The following is a 15,809-nucleotide window of genomic DNA, read 5'->3' as shown; positions in this document are numbered from 1 at the left end:
CACGCATTCATGCGCACACACACACACACACACACGCACGCACGCGCACACACGCGCACACACGCACACACACACACACTTACTTAATAAACACACATAATGTTCATTTAAGACACAAACACAGACTCTGTGCGCTGAGAAACCTGCACAAACACACACAGATATTTATGAATATGCAGTGCTCCCTCACAAGGGACACAGGAATATGCTTGTATTTTTTAATTAACTCTCAATGTCACACTGCCCTTCAACCTCTGCATCTATCAGCAGCTCTCACTGTGACTGAACCTCTCTCTCTCCATGTCTCTCTCTCTCTCTTTCTCTCTGCAAACCTGTTTGTTTTGTTTACACTTGAAGCTTCTTTTATTTTACAATATTTAATATCTTGTTCGAGCCAACTCGTACAGAACAGATCCATGAACAAATTAAAAGCTCGTGACTGCTCATCGGCGTAATTTGAATACAGGCTTTTAGTCTTAACAAACCCGAGGGAGTGATGTTTTACATTTTTCCGATTTCCTTCATCCCGTGAGACTTGCAGTAAGAACAACAGTAGAAGCTCGGGTTCTTGCGAGAAATTAATAACGAGATGTATCAGGACCGTACAGTAACGCCTGGCTACGTCCGTGTGTCCGCAGAGATTAACGAGAAAAAAGCAAGGAGAGCTACGCAGGACTCTCATGGAGAGTAAACAAGTGTGGGAAAAGGAGGAAGAGGAGTTTGGAGAGGTGGGGATATGTCCTTGTGTTCTTGACTTGGAGTGGGAAGGTCATGCCACATTTGGGAGCCAAACAATGGCAACAGAAAATGTGCAAAAAGTATGTGAAAGTTGGACAAACTGTGGTTACTGATGATGATTGATTGTGAGATTTGGTGTGTAATGAACATGCAAGGTTACGTGAAACAGTGTAAACATAAGGCTGAGGGATGAAAACAGCAAAGTCACCTGACCTTAATAAATCGCGGCTTTCAGTGTCTTTCTCACGCTGTCAGTCGGCATTGTTGTCTTGCTGAGACGTGCTTGCTCTCACCTTTTATTTGTCTTTATGTCTCACCATTTCACAGTCAGGTGACTTTCTGACAATGCAGGAGCTGCGGCTCAGTTTGTGACAGAAATATTAAAAGCCCAAAGTGACATCGTGAATTTCTCTTTATTAATAGTCCAAAAATGCCCAAATATGACATTTTTGAATAAACTTTTCACACTTGTTGAATTTGTTTTTGATTGTGACAAATGCAAAAACCCCAAACTAACATAAAACACAAAGATAAAGAGATTGAAACAACAAAGATTTTAGACTTTTTGAGATTTTGAGCAAGCAAACAAGTAAAACTCAGCAGAAGAAGGAGGTGCATCCACTGCACTATGTGGATGATATAAAACTTAATTAATTAATTAAATAATTAATAGCGGCAATCACTGATTTATCCCTTTGATCAATCTGTTGATCTTGAATGAGAGGTCAGAGGTCAAATGTGGCATGATATTTTAAATCCTTACACAGTACTTTCTATATGTTGACAGTAAACACCACACTTTTAAGAATTTTGACCAATAAATCCTCAAGTTGACCTTGAAGACTTTGGTGAATGTAAGCCAAATGTTAATGGATCCCCTCTGCACCCCTACAAAGTTTTATCAGAATTCATTAAACTCTTTTCGAGCTCTCGTGTTTACAGGCAGAATGACACACACACACATACAAACGTTGCCAGAAACACAACCTCTTTAGTGAAAGTGATAAGACCAGTAAAATTATACTTAAGTGGGATTTGGCTGAGTAATAATTCCAGTTAATTAAAAATAATTACTTTAAAACAAGAGGAATATGTTAAGATATTTACTTTTAAAGATTAAATTTACACAACATGAGATTTGTAATTCGTTTGAGGTTCACAGTGAGGTAGTGAAAAAAAAAATCTTATCAGACATCTCAAGGTCACTCGGCTCATTTTGAGGCTCCATCAGCAGTTTCAAGGCAACCTGGATCTCATTTGAACTGAGGGAAAGTGTAGAATAAAAAATGTCTAACTATGTTAAATGGGTCCCAGGCTCAATCTGGGAGTGGGTTGGGTATTATCTTTTAAACAATGGTCATGATCTGTCAGCCGTGTTCATACGCAACACACCTATTCAACAAGGATAGACACTAGGAAGAAGAAGCTTGAACGACATCATCAACTGTGCTGCAGTTATTTTTCTCTTTTCCTTGAGGCAGGGCATGAGAGGTCACATTTTTTCCTCTCTCTCTATGAACAGTGCACAGGTTCCTGTTGTTTCTGTCCCTGGTTTTGATGCTGTCTGGTGCCAGCGGCTGTTTGATGATGTTGATGGATTAGGGCTTTGGTGCTAATGTGTAGTGCAGTGGTGAATTTGCGTGCAGTGCAGGACACGGAGACAGAACAGAGACAGAGCTGCTGCAGCATCATGCAACAGACAGGTGATGAGAACCAGGTAAAGACATGAGGACCGAAGGCTGTAGCTCATCAGAGGTTGATTCTTTTTTTCTGTTTTCTCTGCCATGACTTAATTACACAGCCCTCTGCTGTCTTTCTCTAATCTTCAAAATTCACTTTGGATCATATGCATGCACTGAATTTGAATCTCTATTTCTTTTCGTAGCTCTCTTTTCCATCATTTTACCGATTGATCATTTTACTGATTTGTGTACTTTGACATATAAAATCAAGAAACCTGTATTGTAAAACCATATTGTTAAATATTTGCTGTTTTTTTAATAAACGTATGAAAATACGGCTTGTTTACCTGCCCTGTTCTTCCACACAGCGGAACATGACAGAAGTCACTGTTATTTGTGTGATACATTTGCAGGCGGTGAAATTAGAAAGTAATCAGCAGTGACCTCTGTGATCTTTTGCTAGACTGAAGAACTGTAAAAGTATGTGAGTCCTTGTTGCCTTTAAAGCAGCAAAATGTGAAGGTAAACTGGTTTGCCCCGAAATCAAAACATGTTTTTTCACATTAGAACATTTTTATTCGTTTGTAGTGCAGACAATAAACAATCACAAACAGCTCACTGACGGATTCATTCCTCATTTTTAAGGTTGTAGACAAAGAAAGGAAAATAAGATATGTCAGTGTCATGAGTGGAGACCGTTTTATCTTTACTTGCAGCAGAAAATTCTTCAGTACGATATCTTTTTAGCACAGCTCTATTTTCTTGTCATATGTTTTATTTCTTTTACTTTACCTAGGTTGTTTCCATCGTCAGAACAACAGAACAAAACTCTAACAACAAACATGGAGGGTTTTTTTCTTTGTTAATTATTTATTCAGTAAATTTGAACAAATTTATAAACAATAATCTAACATTTCATAATATATTCTCTTAGTGCCTAACCATCTGAGTCCTCTTCAGTCCTGCATTTCTCCCACACTTTCATGTAAAAAGGTGCCTCCTTTAGATTTCAGCGACAAAATCATCCTCTCTGTTATAAAGATCTCCCTCACTATGTTTCTCCATTGTTCACAACTTGGACAGACATTTGTGTGAAATGAAATGAAATTCTGTATTTAAAAAAGTGATAGGAAAAGATCCTCCTATGTGCTTATACATAGACTCGCTGGCAACTTCATTAGATACACCTTGCTAGTACTGGTTGGACACCTTTTTGAAGCCGTTTCACCTCTCATCCAAGAAGCTTCTTCAGTTCTAAGGTCAAATGGTGGAGAGTCTCAGATTTAAACCTAGCGGGAGTTTCCCCCCACAGAGGGACAAAAGGACCCCTGATGATCCTCTAATTGCCTGAGCCAAGGTGTGAAATTGGGTGTGGGTCCCAATCAGCCAGAACTGAAGAAGCTTCTCAGATGAGAGGTGAAACGTCTTCAAGCAACTTAAAGAAGTCCAGACGCTTTTCTTTGAAAGCTCCTTTGACTACGATGACCTGGATGACTGAGAACCTTCACAGACTTTAAAATTTACATTCTCCCAGTTGGTACTGTCATAACGAATCATAATATATCCTACCACTCTTATGCAGATGATATACAGTTGTACCTATCAGTTTCCTCTGAAGATCTGACCTCTGTTTATTAGCTAATGAGCTGCATTAATGACATCAACTGCTGGTTGTCTCGAAACCTTTTAGAACTGAACAGAGACAAGACAGAAATATTGTTGTTGGTCCAAAAAGTCAGAGACTGACAGTCTGTTTGATCTTAGATGGTAATCTCACATGTTCACAAAGCTCCTCCGCACACTCCACCTCTCTGTTTTGCTTCTTTAGCTGAGAGTGCTTTCAGTTCCTGTAGTCCTGTTCCAAGCTTTCTGCTGACCTGAGATCAGTAACATCTGTGCCAAAATTCAAAAAACAGACTCAAGACTCTTTTGTTCACACAGGTCTACACCTGCGTTTTTTAATGTTTTATTTCGCTGTTTTCATTGTCTTGAGGCACTGTAAACCTAAATGGAGTTTTGTATTTTTATCTTTTGTGCTACTCAGTTTACATATAATGAATTAAATGTATTATATAAATAATACATTGCCCGTGCCGCTGAACAGGTGTGTCTAATATAGTGTCCAGTGGGTGTATGCAGATAGAAACAAGACGGTACCTTCAGTTGCTGTCAAAAAACATAACCTTTGGAAGAAATAATCGCAGCAGAACTCAGGAGAAGTTTTCCGTTGCAAAAACTTTCATCAGTTTCCATCTTCACATCACACAGAAAAACTTGTATGTAACTTACTTTAAATATAAGTTTTCCCGCGTGATGCAAACTCTTGCAACCCGTTTTGAGGAGGTAATATTCAACCAGCTCTTTGCATATTAACAAATAACTGACAATACTTTGTTTCTCCTGCTGTTAGCTCAGGTTTTACGGGGCTGAAGGACAGGAGTATTAAGCTGTTAGTGGTGCAGCATTGTTCTGAATAACAGTTTGTGGTTTGTGGTGTTTAGTGAGATTTAAAATAACCTCCTCGACGATTTAGAGGCATCAAAGGTTTTCAAAAGCCTCCAGCAGTAACTGCTTGGCCACCTGCTATGTGGTGTATTCATGTATTAATTATAAACTTCTATATCAGTCACGTTGTCATGTGGTTGTAGTGAGTCATGTATTGCACTGGACTGGTTATGTGAGGCTGTTTTTTGTGCACTTGAACGGGAGAAAAATGAATTTGCGCTCTGTAGACGTAAAGACTTTTAGAGAAGATGAGATTGTGGATTTTTGTCTCACCTTTCTTTCATTTCACCAGCACATAATTATGTGCAGTTAGCCGAGCTTTTGTCCTAGTTGGGCCTCATGGTTGGATGTGGCCGCTCTCCTTTCCTGTGTGAACATGAGACAGAAATGTGTGGCAGCCAGCTCTCTGTATGATTCAGTTTCTTGCTTTGCTGTGTGGTGGGATGCATGTGATCTGTAGGTTTCAGTTGCACACACCATAGCTGCATCCGGATCTGCAGTATTTTCCAGCTTCTACAGTTTTAACGAGTCCGGTGCAAGCTGACCGAATGTATGTGTGTGTGTGTGTTTGACAGCATGTGTGTAGGTGTCTGTGTAGTCATAGGTGTAAAGTGCACACGCAGTCGGAAGTGGAACGTGTGGAATGTCCTCTCTTTCCGAATATCTTCCTTTGGCTTTTTTCCAGACCGTTCCTTTGCTCAGGGCGGGGATTTTCCAATCTCTATGCCCATTTTGTCTATTTCTGTCTGTCAGGCTATTCAGGTTGGTGTGTATCCCTTACATACACGCCACACATTCCCCATCTCTTTCTCGTTATCTCAAGACTCTTCACACTAGATCCAGTTTTATCCTTCTTCCAAGTCTCAGTTGTCAGAGGTATTTCGCCTGTTTTTCGTTCTCTCCCTCCTCTCCATTCTAGCGTGTTGTTTCTCTTCTGTGCAGCCCAAGAAACACATGATTTCTCGACTGGGTGCTTTTCGTTTCATAGTGATTGCCAGTGTGTCCCCTTGGTTACAGCTCTACGGAGAGTACAGGGAGCAGCTGGGAAACTTCGCCCGACGGGAGGCTGCCCGTTTACTGACAGAGAGACAATGGAGAAGACAGGCAGGGGACAATACCGCAGCCACAGGCCGCAAAGGCCACGGCCGGCGGCATCATCATCAGCACCCTGTGACCCTGGAGTCGCATCACAGCCATGCCTCCTCCACCAAGAAGCCTCGTCCCTACTCCAAATGCCAAGGTGACCAGCATGTGGTTATGAAAATGTATATGGAAACATTTGGCTGCTTTGCCACTTCCACACACTTTGTTGTTTTATTACATGACTTTTCAAAGAGTGAAGCTTTGCATTTGTCTAATGGTTTCAATTTCTGGTTACTTTGCACATTATGATTTTACATGCAACATGATGAGCTCATAAAATATGAGGCAGCACGGTAGTTTAATCAGGCTACACGAGGCACTTAGACTTAATACCACTTGAACTTAAGGGCTACTGCGATGGGGTATCTAGATGTAACCTACCCAGAGTTATAAAAAGAAAATCTCTAAAGGTGCAAGACTCAAAACATTTACCCAAATCTTAAGGTATAGAAGGTATTTTGTCGCTATATTTTGGAGGCTATAAATGCAGATGATTATGACATAAGAGGGACTTTAGAGTAAGCACTTGAAGGAGTTGTGCTCAGTATTGTGAACATGTGCACAGAGTTGAACTGTTGGTGTGTATTTATGTTGACATGGTGTCAGGGAGGTTGAGTCTCCTCTCTGACCTTCTTGCTGCTGTTTTAGGTTTTGCTGTAATGTCTATTTTGACTTTAATACATTTTGAGTGACTGCAGCTTTGTCTGAGTTTTTTTAAACTGACCTAGAGGGCCCCTCAAATCAGGATCCTCATCGTCATTGTTTCAGCCAATTCCAATGATTTTAAGAAGGAAAATAAATATGCAGTTTGTATCAAGTGGGAGTTAGTGCAGGGAATATTGAGATTCTTATATTATAGGAGTGTCACCTCTATCTGTGTAAATAATTACACTGCTTTGACTTTGTGATCTTTCATGTTGCATTTGTTGACTATTTGACTGAGTTAATCTGTACTTATCAGTCTACATTTACTTTATTTACTGCATCTGTTTCATCCATGATCTCACTAAGTGACTCCCTGACTCTTTGATTTTATCTCTCTGTTCCAGATTGTTTGGCTCGTGTGCGGCGCTACATAGTGACAAAAATGGGAGAGGACTGGATTTTCCTGGTTCTTCTGGGACTGACTATGGCTCTAGTTAGCTGGAGTATGGACTATGCTAGTGCCAAGAGCCTGCAAGGTAGAGCTGTTATGGAGATTATTGCCATTTCAAATCTCTGCACTGCTCCTTTGTGTAATGTGCTTTTTTTCCTGTTCTTGTTTCTTTCTGTTTCTACTGTTATTCTGTGTTGCAGCCTATAAATGGGTGCATGGGGAGCTTAAGGGCAATGTACCGCTCCAGTACCTCGCCTGGGTTACGTATCCCATGATCCTTGTCATGTTCGCCTCGCTCTTCTGTCACCTGGTTTCCCCGCAGGCCATCGGTAAGCCCTCCATCACCTGTCAGCCTCTATTATCCTCTCTCATTATATTTCCTCCTGTATTTGCTTCTTTTTTCTCATTTTGTCTATTGTAAAGTACTGACATTATAACTTCTCTCTCTCTTTTTTAAATACAGGTTCTGGTATCCCTGAGCTGAAAACCATCCTGAGAGGTGTAGTCTTAAAAGAATATCTGACCCTTAAAGCCTTCATAGCTAAAGTCATCGGCCTAACCGCTGGCCTGGGCAGTGGGATGCCTGTGGGCAAAGAGGTAAACCCCCGTGTTAGGCAACATTACTTTAAAAGCTATCGTGTTACATTACAAGATCAGTTGTGTTACAGTGTTTCCGACTGAGGAAACTCTTTAGAGTAGATCAGCCTCTACCGCTCTACTTCTGACTATGTTAACTTTACCTCATTTCAAAGCAAGTTGGTACTGGCAGCATTTCCTCCACCATAAAACAGGAACAAGCTTATTCATTTCCCTCAGAGTGACAGGTTTAGCACCAGCATCATTCATCTGCTCAGTTTGCTTCACTACCAGTGTTTTAGCTTACAGATGTTTTTTAAAAATATGACATAGAGCTCCTTGGCAGCTCAAATACACTCAATGATAATAATTCAAATACCTCAGCAATGTAACATCCACCCTGTCTGTCGTCACAAAAGCTGATCTTAATATTTGCACTCACCATAGGTTCTGCTGGATAATAGTGTGTAAGGCATAAACCTGATTTATCTATTAATAGGCGTCATGGGTGTTTACTGAGGTTAAGGAGCAAAAAGGGCCGTTTATCACAGACTTTTATACAACAGGGAACTTTTAAGAAACTTGTGCACTGGCTTCATTTTGCAGACCCAGGAGCTGCATCAGTCTACAGCACTAACACAACTGTAGGATTAGATACATTCCACTGTGCATGCCAAGGATTCACAGGGATGTAGAAAAATATTATTCTTTCCTCACTGCAAAAGAGAAGGAAAATGTGGTAATATGTTAATAATAACACATATTTAAAAAACAGCTTAATAAGGGATTGTTTGCAAAGCTAACAGGGTGTATTACTACAGAGTAATCTGAGTACTCTAGCCCATTGCTTTGCATTGCATTAAATCCAGCACTGAAGCAAACACGTATTTTCACCTCCTTACTACTTGTGCTTCTGTGTCTATCCCCACTCATTCAGCATCTTGTTCCACATCTTCAGTCCTTTTTCTGTCTCACTCTCCAACTGGGAGGGGGTAATAAATCATCTTCTGTCATGTTGTTCCTCTCGCCCTCTTCTCACGGGACTGAGGCAAATTACTCCAGTCCTCAGCAAAGAACCACATTCGTTTTCCTTATTACAGTAGCATGGAAAGTGTCACATCCAGTAATTACACAGTGATTTATCAGTTCTGATAAAATATGTCCCAGTTTAGACTCTCTGTTTTTACAGACAGCACTCTGTGTCTCTGTAGATAACATTACACGTCACTCATATCTGTGTCAGTAATGTCCTCCCATCACCCCCAGGGTCCCTTTGTCCACATTGCCAGCATCTGCGCCGCAGTGTTGAGTCGATTCATGTCCATCTTCTCTGGAGTCTACGAGGTAAGCTGAGCCCCTGACCAAAGCCGACTACATTACCCACAACCCCCCATCTCTTTACTGACTACAGTCAACATGCTGATTTAAATGAAGAATGCAGTGTTTTTGTAATAACTTATGGTGTTGCTGACATCTTTGTTGTAATTACAGGGTTCCCACTATTTTTCTCACTATTATTCTCATTATTTTTTAAAATCTGAAAAACAGAAAAAGTTCAGGTATTTCTAGATATGTACAATTATCTCATTTTAAATTTAGTGCCATTTATCTCAACATCCCTGAGAACCTTGCTTTGTTTCTTAAATGTTATCATAGCATCATGGTAGACGATGATTGGGAGAGCAGAACGCTGTAACTGTAATATCAACAGGTCAGTGTTGAGCATTCATATCAGGGTCCTTGAACTTGAACCCTTAATTATAGAATTTTAAATGAAGCTACTTTTGAGTCCCTGAAATTTGCTGAAAGAACTTTAACACTAATGAAAAAGTGGGAACCCCGTGGCTGTGTTCTGTCTCTGCCATCCAGCTCACGCCAGCTCCTCCCCGTTTCTCCCGTGTCTTTGTTTTGGTTCGCCCCCTCACGCCTCGTCTGTGTTTGTCTCACTGTATTAATAGTGTGACCATTATGTCTGGCATGTGTATTAACAGTGACCTCCCTGTCTCCCTCTTTCCCTCCCCCCCTTCCCTCCCCTTGGCTTTCTCATTCATCTCTGCATTCACCCTTGACCTTTAACCCAGAATGGCTCCCATAACCAGGACCTGCTGGTGTGTGCGTGTGCTGTAGGAGTAGCCACTTGTTTCGGTGCCCCGATCGGAGGCAAGTCCCGCTCTGCTCGCTCGGCCTCAGGTCTACGGTCGGCTTTGACCTCATCAAGAAACATCAGTTACAATTAATTTGGAGGTTAAAACTGGCCTCACATCAGTGTGCTGCACTACTTGAAAGTGAACCAAACCACTATTCAAAGATTTATATTTAGAATCAGTATCAATGCTACACCTGCAATGGATATTTTAAAGGTGCTGGCTCTTCATTTGCATACATTTTGTGCTACTGAAACATAGTGTGTTTTCACAAGGTTATAGTCTGACACAATCCACATTTAAACTCTAGGAAATATGAAAGTAAAATCACGGAAGAGCTGCTTTTCTTTTCTTTCTGACTGGATGTGATGCAAAGGTCAGGATAAGAAATACAAATTAGCAGTCAGGGCTGAGGATGTAGAATAAAACAAATATGGAGCGCAGATCCACTTTGTTTTTGCTGACAACTGTGCAGATAATCAAATTGCCCTGTATGGATGTTTTGTATGGATGCCTCCTTAAATTATGAGGTGGCTTTTAAAGGGGGCACTTACTGTTCTGTCTTGTCTGTCATGAAAATATGACAGTATGATGTTCCTCAAACCTTTTGTTTGTACATGGTAGCAAATCAGAAAAATAGCTGCTTTAAAGGGAGGGGGATTGGAGCTAATGAGGCTTGTTTAGGAGCTGAGGGGGCAGCTAAATAAGATAAATAAGGATTAGTTTGCTCTCTCAGTCATGAAGATCTGCTCTAGTAGACTTCATTCATCCATCCATTTTTTTCCCCCACTTATCCAATTAAGGGTTGCAGGGAAGCTGGAGCCCATCCCAGTTGTTGCTGGTTGCAGCTGCTTCGAACCCCTAGTCTTTCTGTTTGCTGTGAGGTGACAGTGCTACAAAACTGTGGCACCCCTCTGGCAGAGTACAATAATAAAAATATGGAGCGATAATAGGCTCCATTAAACACCACAAAAGTGACCAATGTCAGGTAAATATTGGATTTTGTAAATGTAGTTGGGATAACTGAATTTGAATCCCCGATGTTGATGTTGTTACGCATTTATCTGTGTATTACTGGAGAATCTTTACCTCATAATATAAAGTGCCCCGAGGCCCCATTTGTTGTGATTTGGCGCTAAATAAATAAAACCGAATTGAATTGAATTACTGCACAATAGCCCACAGTCAGTCGTTTATATGGTTCAGACAAATTTAATGAGAACTTGTGAATTAGCTGTATTTGCTAGAAGGTACATTAAGACTGAAAATGAGGAGTTTGTTTCCAGTCATCCTAGGCTAATTCAACTGCCTGCTGGCTTAAGCTTTATGTTTAGCATACATATATAAATATGGCATCAATTTTTCCATCTACAGTGCTGCGAAAAAGTATTTATCTTTCTTTTATATTTTTATCATGCATAGACGTTTCAGATCATGCAAATGAAACAAACTTGAATATGAAGATAACTTGAGTACATACAAAATGCAGTTTTTAAATGATGATATCATTCTGAACTCAGCTTTTAAAACATAAATGTGGGTAATCACAGTTAATTCGTTATTTAACAAGGGGGACAATTGCAAGGCGTGCTTGGATAGCTTTTTTCCCCTTGAAATATGAAATCATCATTTAAAAACAGGATTTTTTTATTTACCTGGGTTATCTTTGTATAATATTAAAGTTAGTTTGATGAGCTAAAACACAAATGGGCAAAAAAAAAGGTAAGAAATCAGGAAGGGGGCTAATACTTTTCACTGCACGTTAACTCTCAGCAGAAAGACAAGAATTGCAGATTATTCCTTTAAAACTATCCTAAAAAGTTAAACAGCAGCTCATCATTCAAGGTCATGAATAATCAGTGGAAGTATTTCATGTGTGCTACCTTCAATTTTCAGTCTGCAATCAGTTGCAGGGATCTGTCTCCAAGGACAATGTGACCACTTGGTTTGCTTCCTGATTGCTTAATTGCTTCCTCAAAGTCTGTATACTCACACTGGCATGCGCCTCCTCTGCTTCATATCCTCGTGGTGTAATTTCCCCTCCTTTATAACTTTTCTAATCACACTCTAGTGAACATTATTTATTCACTTTATTCCAATTTTCTTTTCTGTCATTTCTCCCTCTGTGTCCCCCTCTTGTCCTCACCACCTTGATCTTTTTTTCTCTCCCCCTCTTCCCGACTCACTCTGCTGTCTTTCTGTCAACACTCATGTTTCTTGTTATTGTCCTCCCCCCCAACACCACCACCACCCCTCATCATCTCTTGCCTTTCATCCCTCACTCTGTGACTCACCCCTCCACCTTCCCGCCCCCCCCCCCTCCCTCTCTGTTTTCTGTGTCAGTAGAACCCTTATGGTTACACAGATATACTGACTGTTGGCTGTGCCGTGGGGGTGGGATGCTGTTTTGGCACTCCACTAGGAGGTACTGTACATCTTCCACACTGCCTCTCAGCCACAACCTCTGCACCAACCGTCCTCCTGTACTGGATCAGATTCTTAGACCTGTTTGTTTCCCAAAGGGGACACATTATGCTTGTCTTTATTTCTTTACATATATAATATGTCTGATTTGTGAATTATTGAACGTGAGCATTACTATTACTGTCACTGAAGACCAGTGACAATTATGCACTTAGTTGCCATTTTAAGAGATACACATGTGAGCAATCAAATAGCTCAAACAGGTCAGCCACACCTTCAGTGGAAGCAATATGTACTCTTACAAGGTACTCTCCTCCAAACCAGTGACTGTGACCACAATGATAAACGTTCTGCGTAATTTCATGGTAATACTTCCCCATCTCACATTGTAAATACACTTTTTAGGCCAAATTATGGAGTGGATTGATCTTGCCTAGCAAGACTAAACTTAGTACTTAGTGCTTCAATTTACTTACAGTAAAATTATCTCTGTTTCCTGTAAAAACCTGACTTTTTACCCCCTTATTGCAGTGTACATGCCCTTAAGTATTTGTAGTATTACACTGTAAATTCAAATAAAATATATTGAATTTCCATTTTTTATAAAGTGTTACTTGAAAGTTATAAAGAGTGTGAGTAATTCAAAGACTCAATACTGGTTCATATTAAAAATCAGTAAATCCCCCTTAGTAACAGAGGTTAAACAGTTCAACGGTCCAATCGGCTGAAGTTAGTAAGCCAATAATTAAAATCTTCTAATCAAAAGCTTTGTAAAGATCCCAGTTTTTTGATAGATCATTTATTTAATAGGTTAATAATCTGTTTATTAATTATCAGTGCGAACAATCATGAGCTGAAGTACCAACCAAAGTACAAAAGTCAACAAAACATCGAATGCTGTGCAAACGTTTTAGGCATTAAAAAAAATAATGGAAAGTTTGAAAGATAATGCCATGAATAGTATTTAGTTAACTTTGACCACTTCTCAGCTTTTCAAGGTGCTTGTTGGGTAATTAGTCTGTCTCAGTGTCTCTTGTCTCTTCCTGTAATGCTGAGCTGAGGGGATTAAGGACAGACCGTCTTCTGCAAGGCCCGCTCTTACTGTCGAATGTGGCTCTTTTAATGACAGCGGCTTATTGTTTGGCCCTGTTGTCACGCTGCAGAATAATTTTGGGACGATTAAACTCTCCCCGAGGGCGGATGGGTGTGTGACAGATAAGAATCTAAACTTCTGAAATGCCTACAATTTTTGCACAGCACTATACTTAAGTTACTAGATGTATACAAAACAAACTAGAATGTATTTACTGCTGACATAATGTTGGTCTCAAAATATGTTTTTTAAATCTTTTTTTTGAAGCTTCACACAGCTTTGATTATTGTTTTATAGCTTCACATGCTGATTATGTCTCTGTTTGTGTGTCAGAGAGCGAAACTACATGTAAGTGTGTGTTTAGCTGCGTTTGAATGTGTGTTAACTCCCCGTGGTTCTCCTGGTGTGCATAATTACACCCTCAGCTTCAAGTGTTTTTGAATTCATTTTGTTGCTTTAACTCATAATACCGTCCTCTCTCTCTCTCGCTCCCTTCTCTTCCTCTCCTCTTCCTCCCCCTCATTTTCTCTCACTGCCCATCCTCATTGCTCTTCCTCTCTGTAATCCCTCCTCTCCCTCTGTCCTTCCTCCCCTTTTTTTCTGTCGATCCACCGTCACCAGGGGTGCTGTTTAGTATTGAGGTCACGTCTACCTACTTTGCGGTGAGGAATTACTGGCGGGGATACTTTGCCGCCACATTCAGTGCCTTCATATTCCGGGTGCTGTCTGTTTGGAACAAGGATGCTGGTGAGAAGCAGAGGAAATGCATATTCAACAGATATACACAAACTACTGGAAAAAAGACAGCTGAACTTGCTGTTTATTAAAAGTAGCTGAATATGACAGCTGAGTAATACTTGCTTCTTTACATAAACCTGAAATATTTCAATACATCATCGCAGTCTTAAAGCAGCCCAGCAGACCTGTAGCCTAAAATCCCTACAAGCTGCATTCAGGTGACCCTGTCTCTTTATTACAATACTAGATATTTTCACATTTCCAGTGTAATTTTATAAATAATATATAACTCAGAAAGGGGTGATCATTACATAGCCACTCTTACCCAAACAGATTTTGGGAAATCTTCATCTTTTAAAGTCTGAAACCTCAGTTTCATGGAATTTATGTTAAAATATTACAGAAATGTGCCAGGGTGAATTTTTTTCTCTATTGCAAACATAACCAGTTAGATTAGGTTCGATTTTTCAGAATACACTGTTCATGAATCTTCTTCACTGAAGCTCCGTTAATCAGTATTTACATTATTTAAGTATAATACTTCAAAGTATTTAAGTACCTCAAAGTATTTAAGTATCTGTAAGCTCTGTTTTCATTGTTTTGGTTTTCAGGCCTGCAACTTTACTGTTTACTGCTCTTTTAAAATACAACTAATGGACATTTTATTAGGCACACCTTGGTAGGGTTGGGCTGTTTTTACCTTCAGGAAGTATTCATTCATTTTTTTTCATTTTTCATGGCATAGATTCACCAATTTTGGCCTGTATTATTATGATAGCGTCACACAGCTGCTGCAGATTCATGATGTGAATCTCCCGTTCCACCAAATACCAAAAGTGCTGGATTGGATTGAGTAATGTTGACTGTGGAGGCATATTCGAGAAACAAGTTTGAGAGGATCTGAGCTTTGTAACATAGCACATTACTTACCTGGAAGCTGCCATTAGAAGATGGGTACAGTGTGGTCATGAATGGATAGACATGGCATGTAACAATACTCACGTAAGTTGCGGTGATTAAATGATGCTCAGTTGTTACTCTTGTGCCAAGAAAATATCCCCCACACATTAAAACACCAGCACCATTAGCCTAAACGATGATACAAGGCAGGACTGATCCATGCAATCGTGTTGGTTGCACTAAATTCTGACCCTAATGTCTGAATGTTATTATGCCAGACAAGGTTTTTTCAATCTTCCATTGTTCAATGTTGGTGAGGCCTCGGGTCCCTGTTTTTATTTGACAGGAGTGAAACGCAGTGTGGCCTTGTACTCCTGTAGCCCATCTACATAAAGTGCATTCAGAGATTCTCTTCTGCTCAAATAATCACTGGTTATTTGAGTTCCTGCTGCCTTCCAATCAGCTCAAAGCAGTGTGATCTTTCTCCTCTGATCTCTGGTATCAAGCAGCCAATCTCTGCAAACCCTGCAGGTGGTTGGATGGGAAAATTCCAGATCTCAGGCCAGCTTGTACAGCACCAACAACCATACCATGTTCAAATTACTTAAATCACTTTTCTTCCTCATTCTTACGCTCAGTTTGAACTTCAGTAGACTGTCTTGTCCGTGTCTATATGCCCAAATGCACTGAGTTGCTGCCATGTGATTGGATGAGCCAACATTTGCATTAACAAGCAGTTGAACAGGTGTACCTAATAAACTGTCAGAGAG

General features: G+C 40.2%; 1 protein-coding gene across 1 annotated transcript in view; it reads left to right on the top strand.

The window, feature by feature from the left end:
• Nucleotides 1-15,809, top strand: part of clcn1b (chloride channel, voltage-sensitive 1b) — a 31,932-nt gene that overhangs the window by 6,994 nt on the left and 9,129 nt on the right. The window contains exons 2-8 of the mRNA XM_005731936.1: nt 5,943-6,165; nt 7,118-7,249; nt 7,365-7,493; nt 7,628-7,761; nt 9,007-9,084; nt 12,231-12,309; nt 14,023-14,148. Coding sequence (XP_005731993.1) covers nt 5,943-6,165; nt 7,118-7,249; nt 7,365-7,493; nt 7,628-7,761; nt 9,007-9,084; nt 12,231-12,309; nt 14,023-14,148 — 901 coding nt within the window. The remainder of the gene's footprint in view (nt 1-5,942; nt 6,166-7,117; nt 7,250-7,364; nt 7,494-7,627; nt 7,762-9,006; nt 9,085-12,230; nt 12,310-14,022; nt 14,149-15,809) is intronic.

The sequence above is a fragment of the Pundamilia nyererei genome, unplaced genomic scaffold (assembly GCF_000239375.1).
Source record: "Pundamilia nyererei isolate P.nyererei 1_Seehausen unplaced genomic scaffold, PunNye1.0 scaffold00045, whole genome shotgun sequence".
NCBI classification, from domain to species: Eukaryota; Metazoa; Chordata; class Actinopteri; order Cichliformes; family Cichlidae; genus Pundamilia; species Pundamilia nyererei.
Note: the sequence above shows the minus strand (reverse complement) of the source record. Positions and strands in the feature narration are given on the sequence as shown.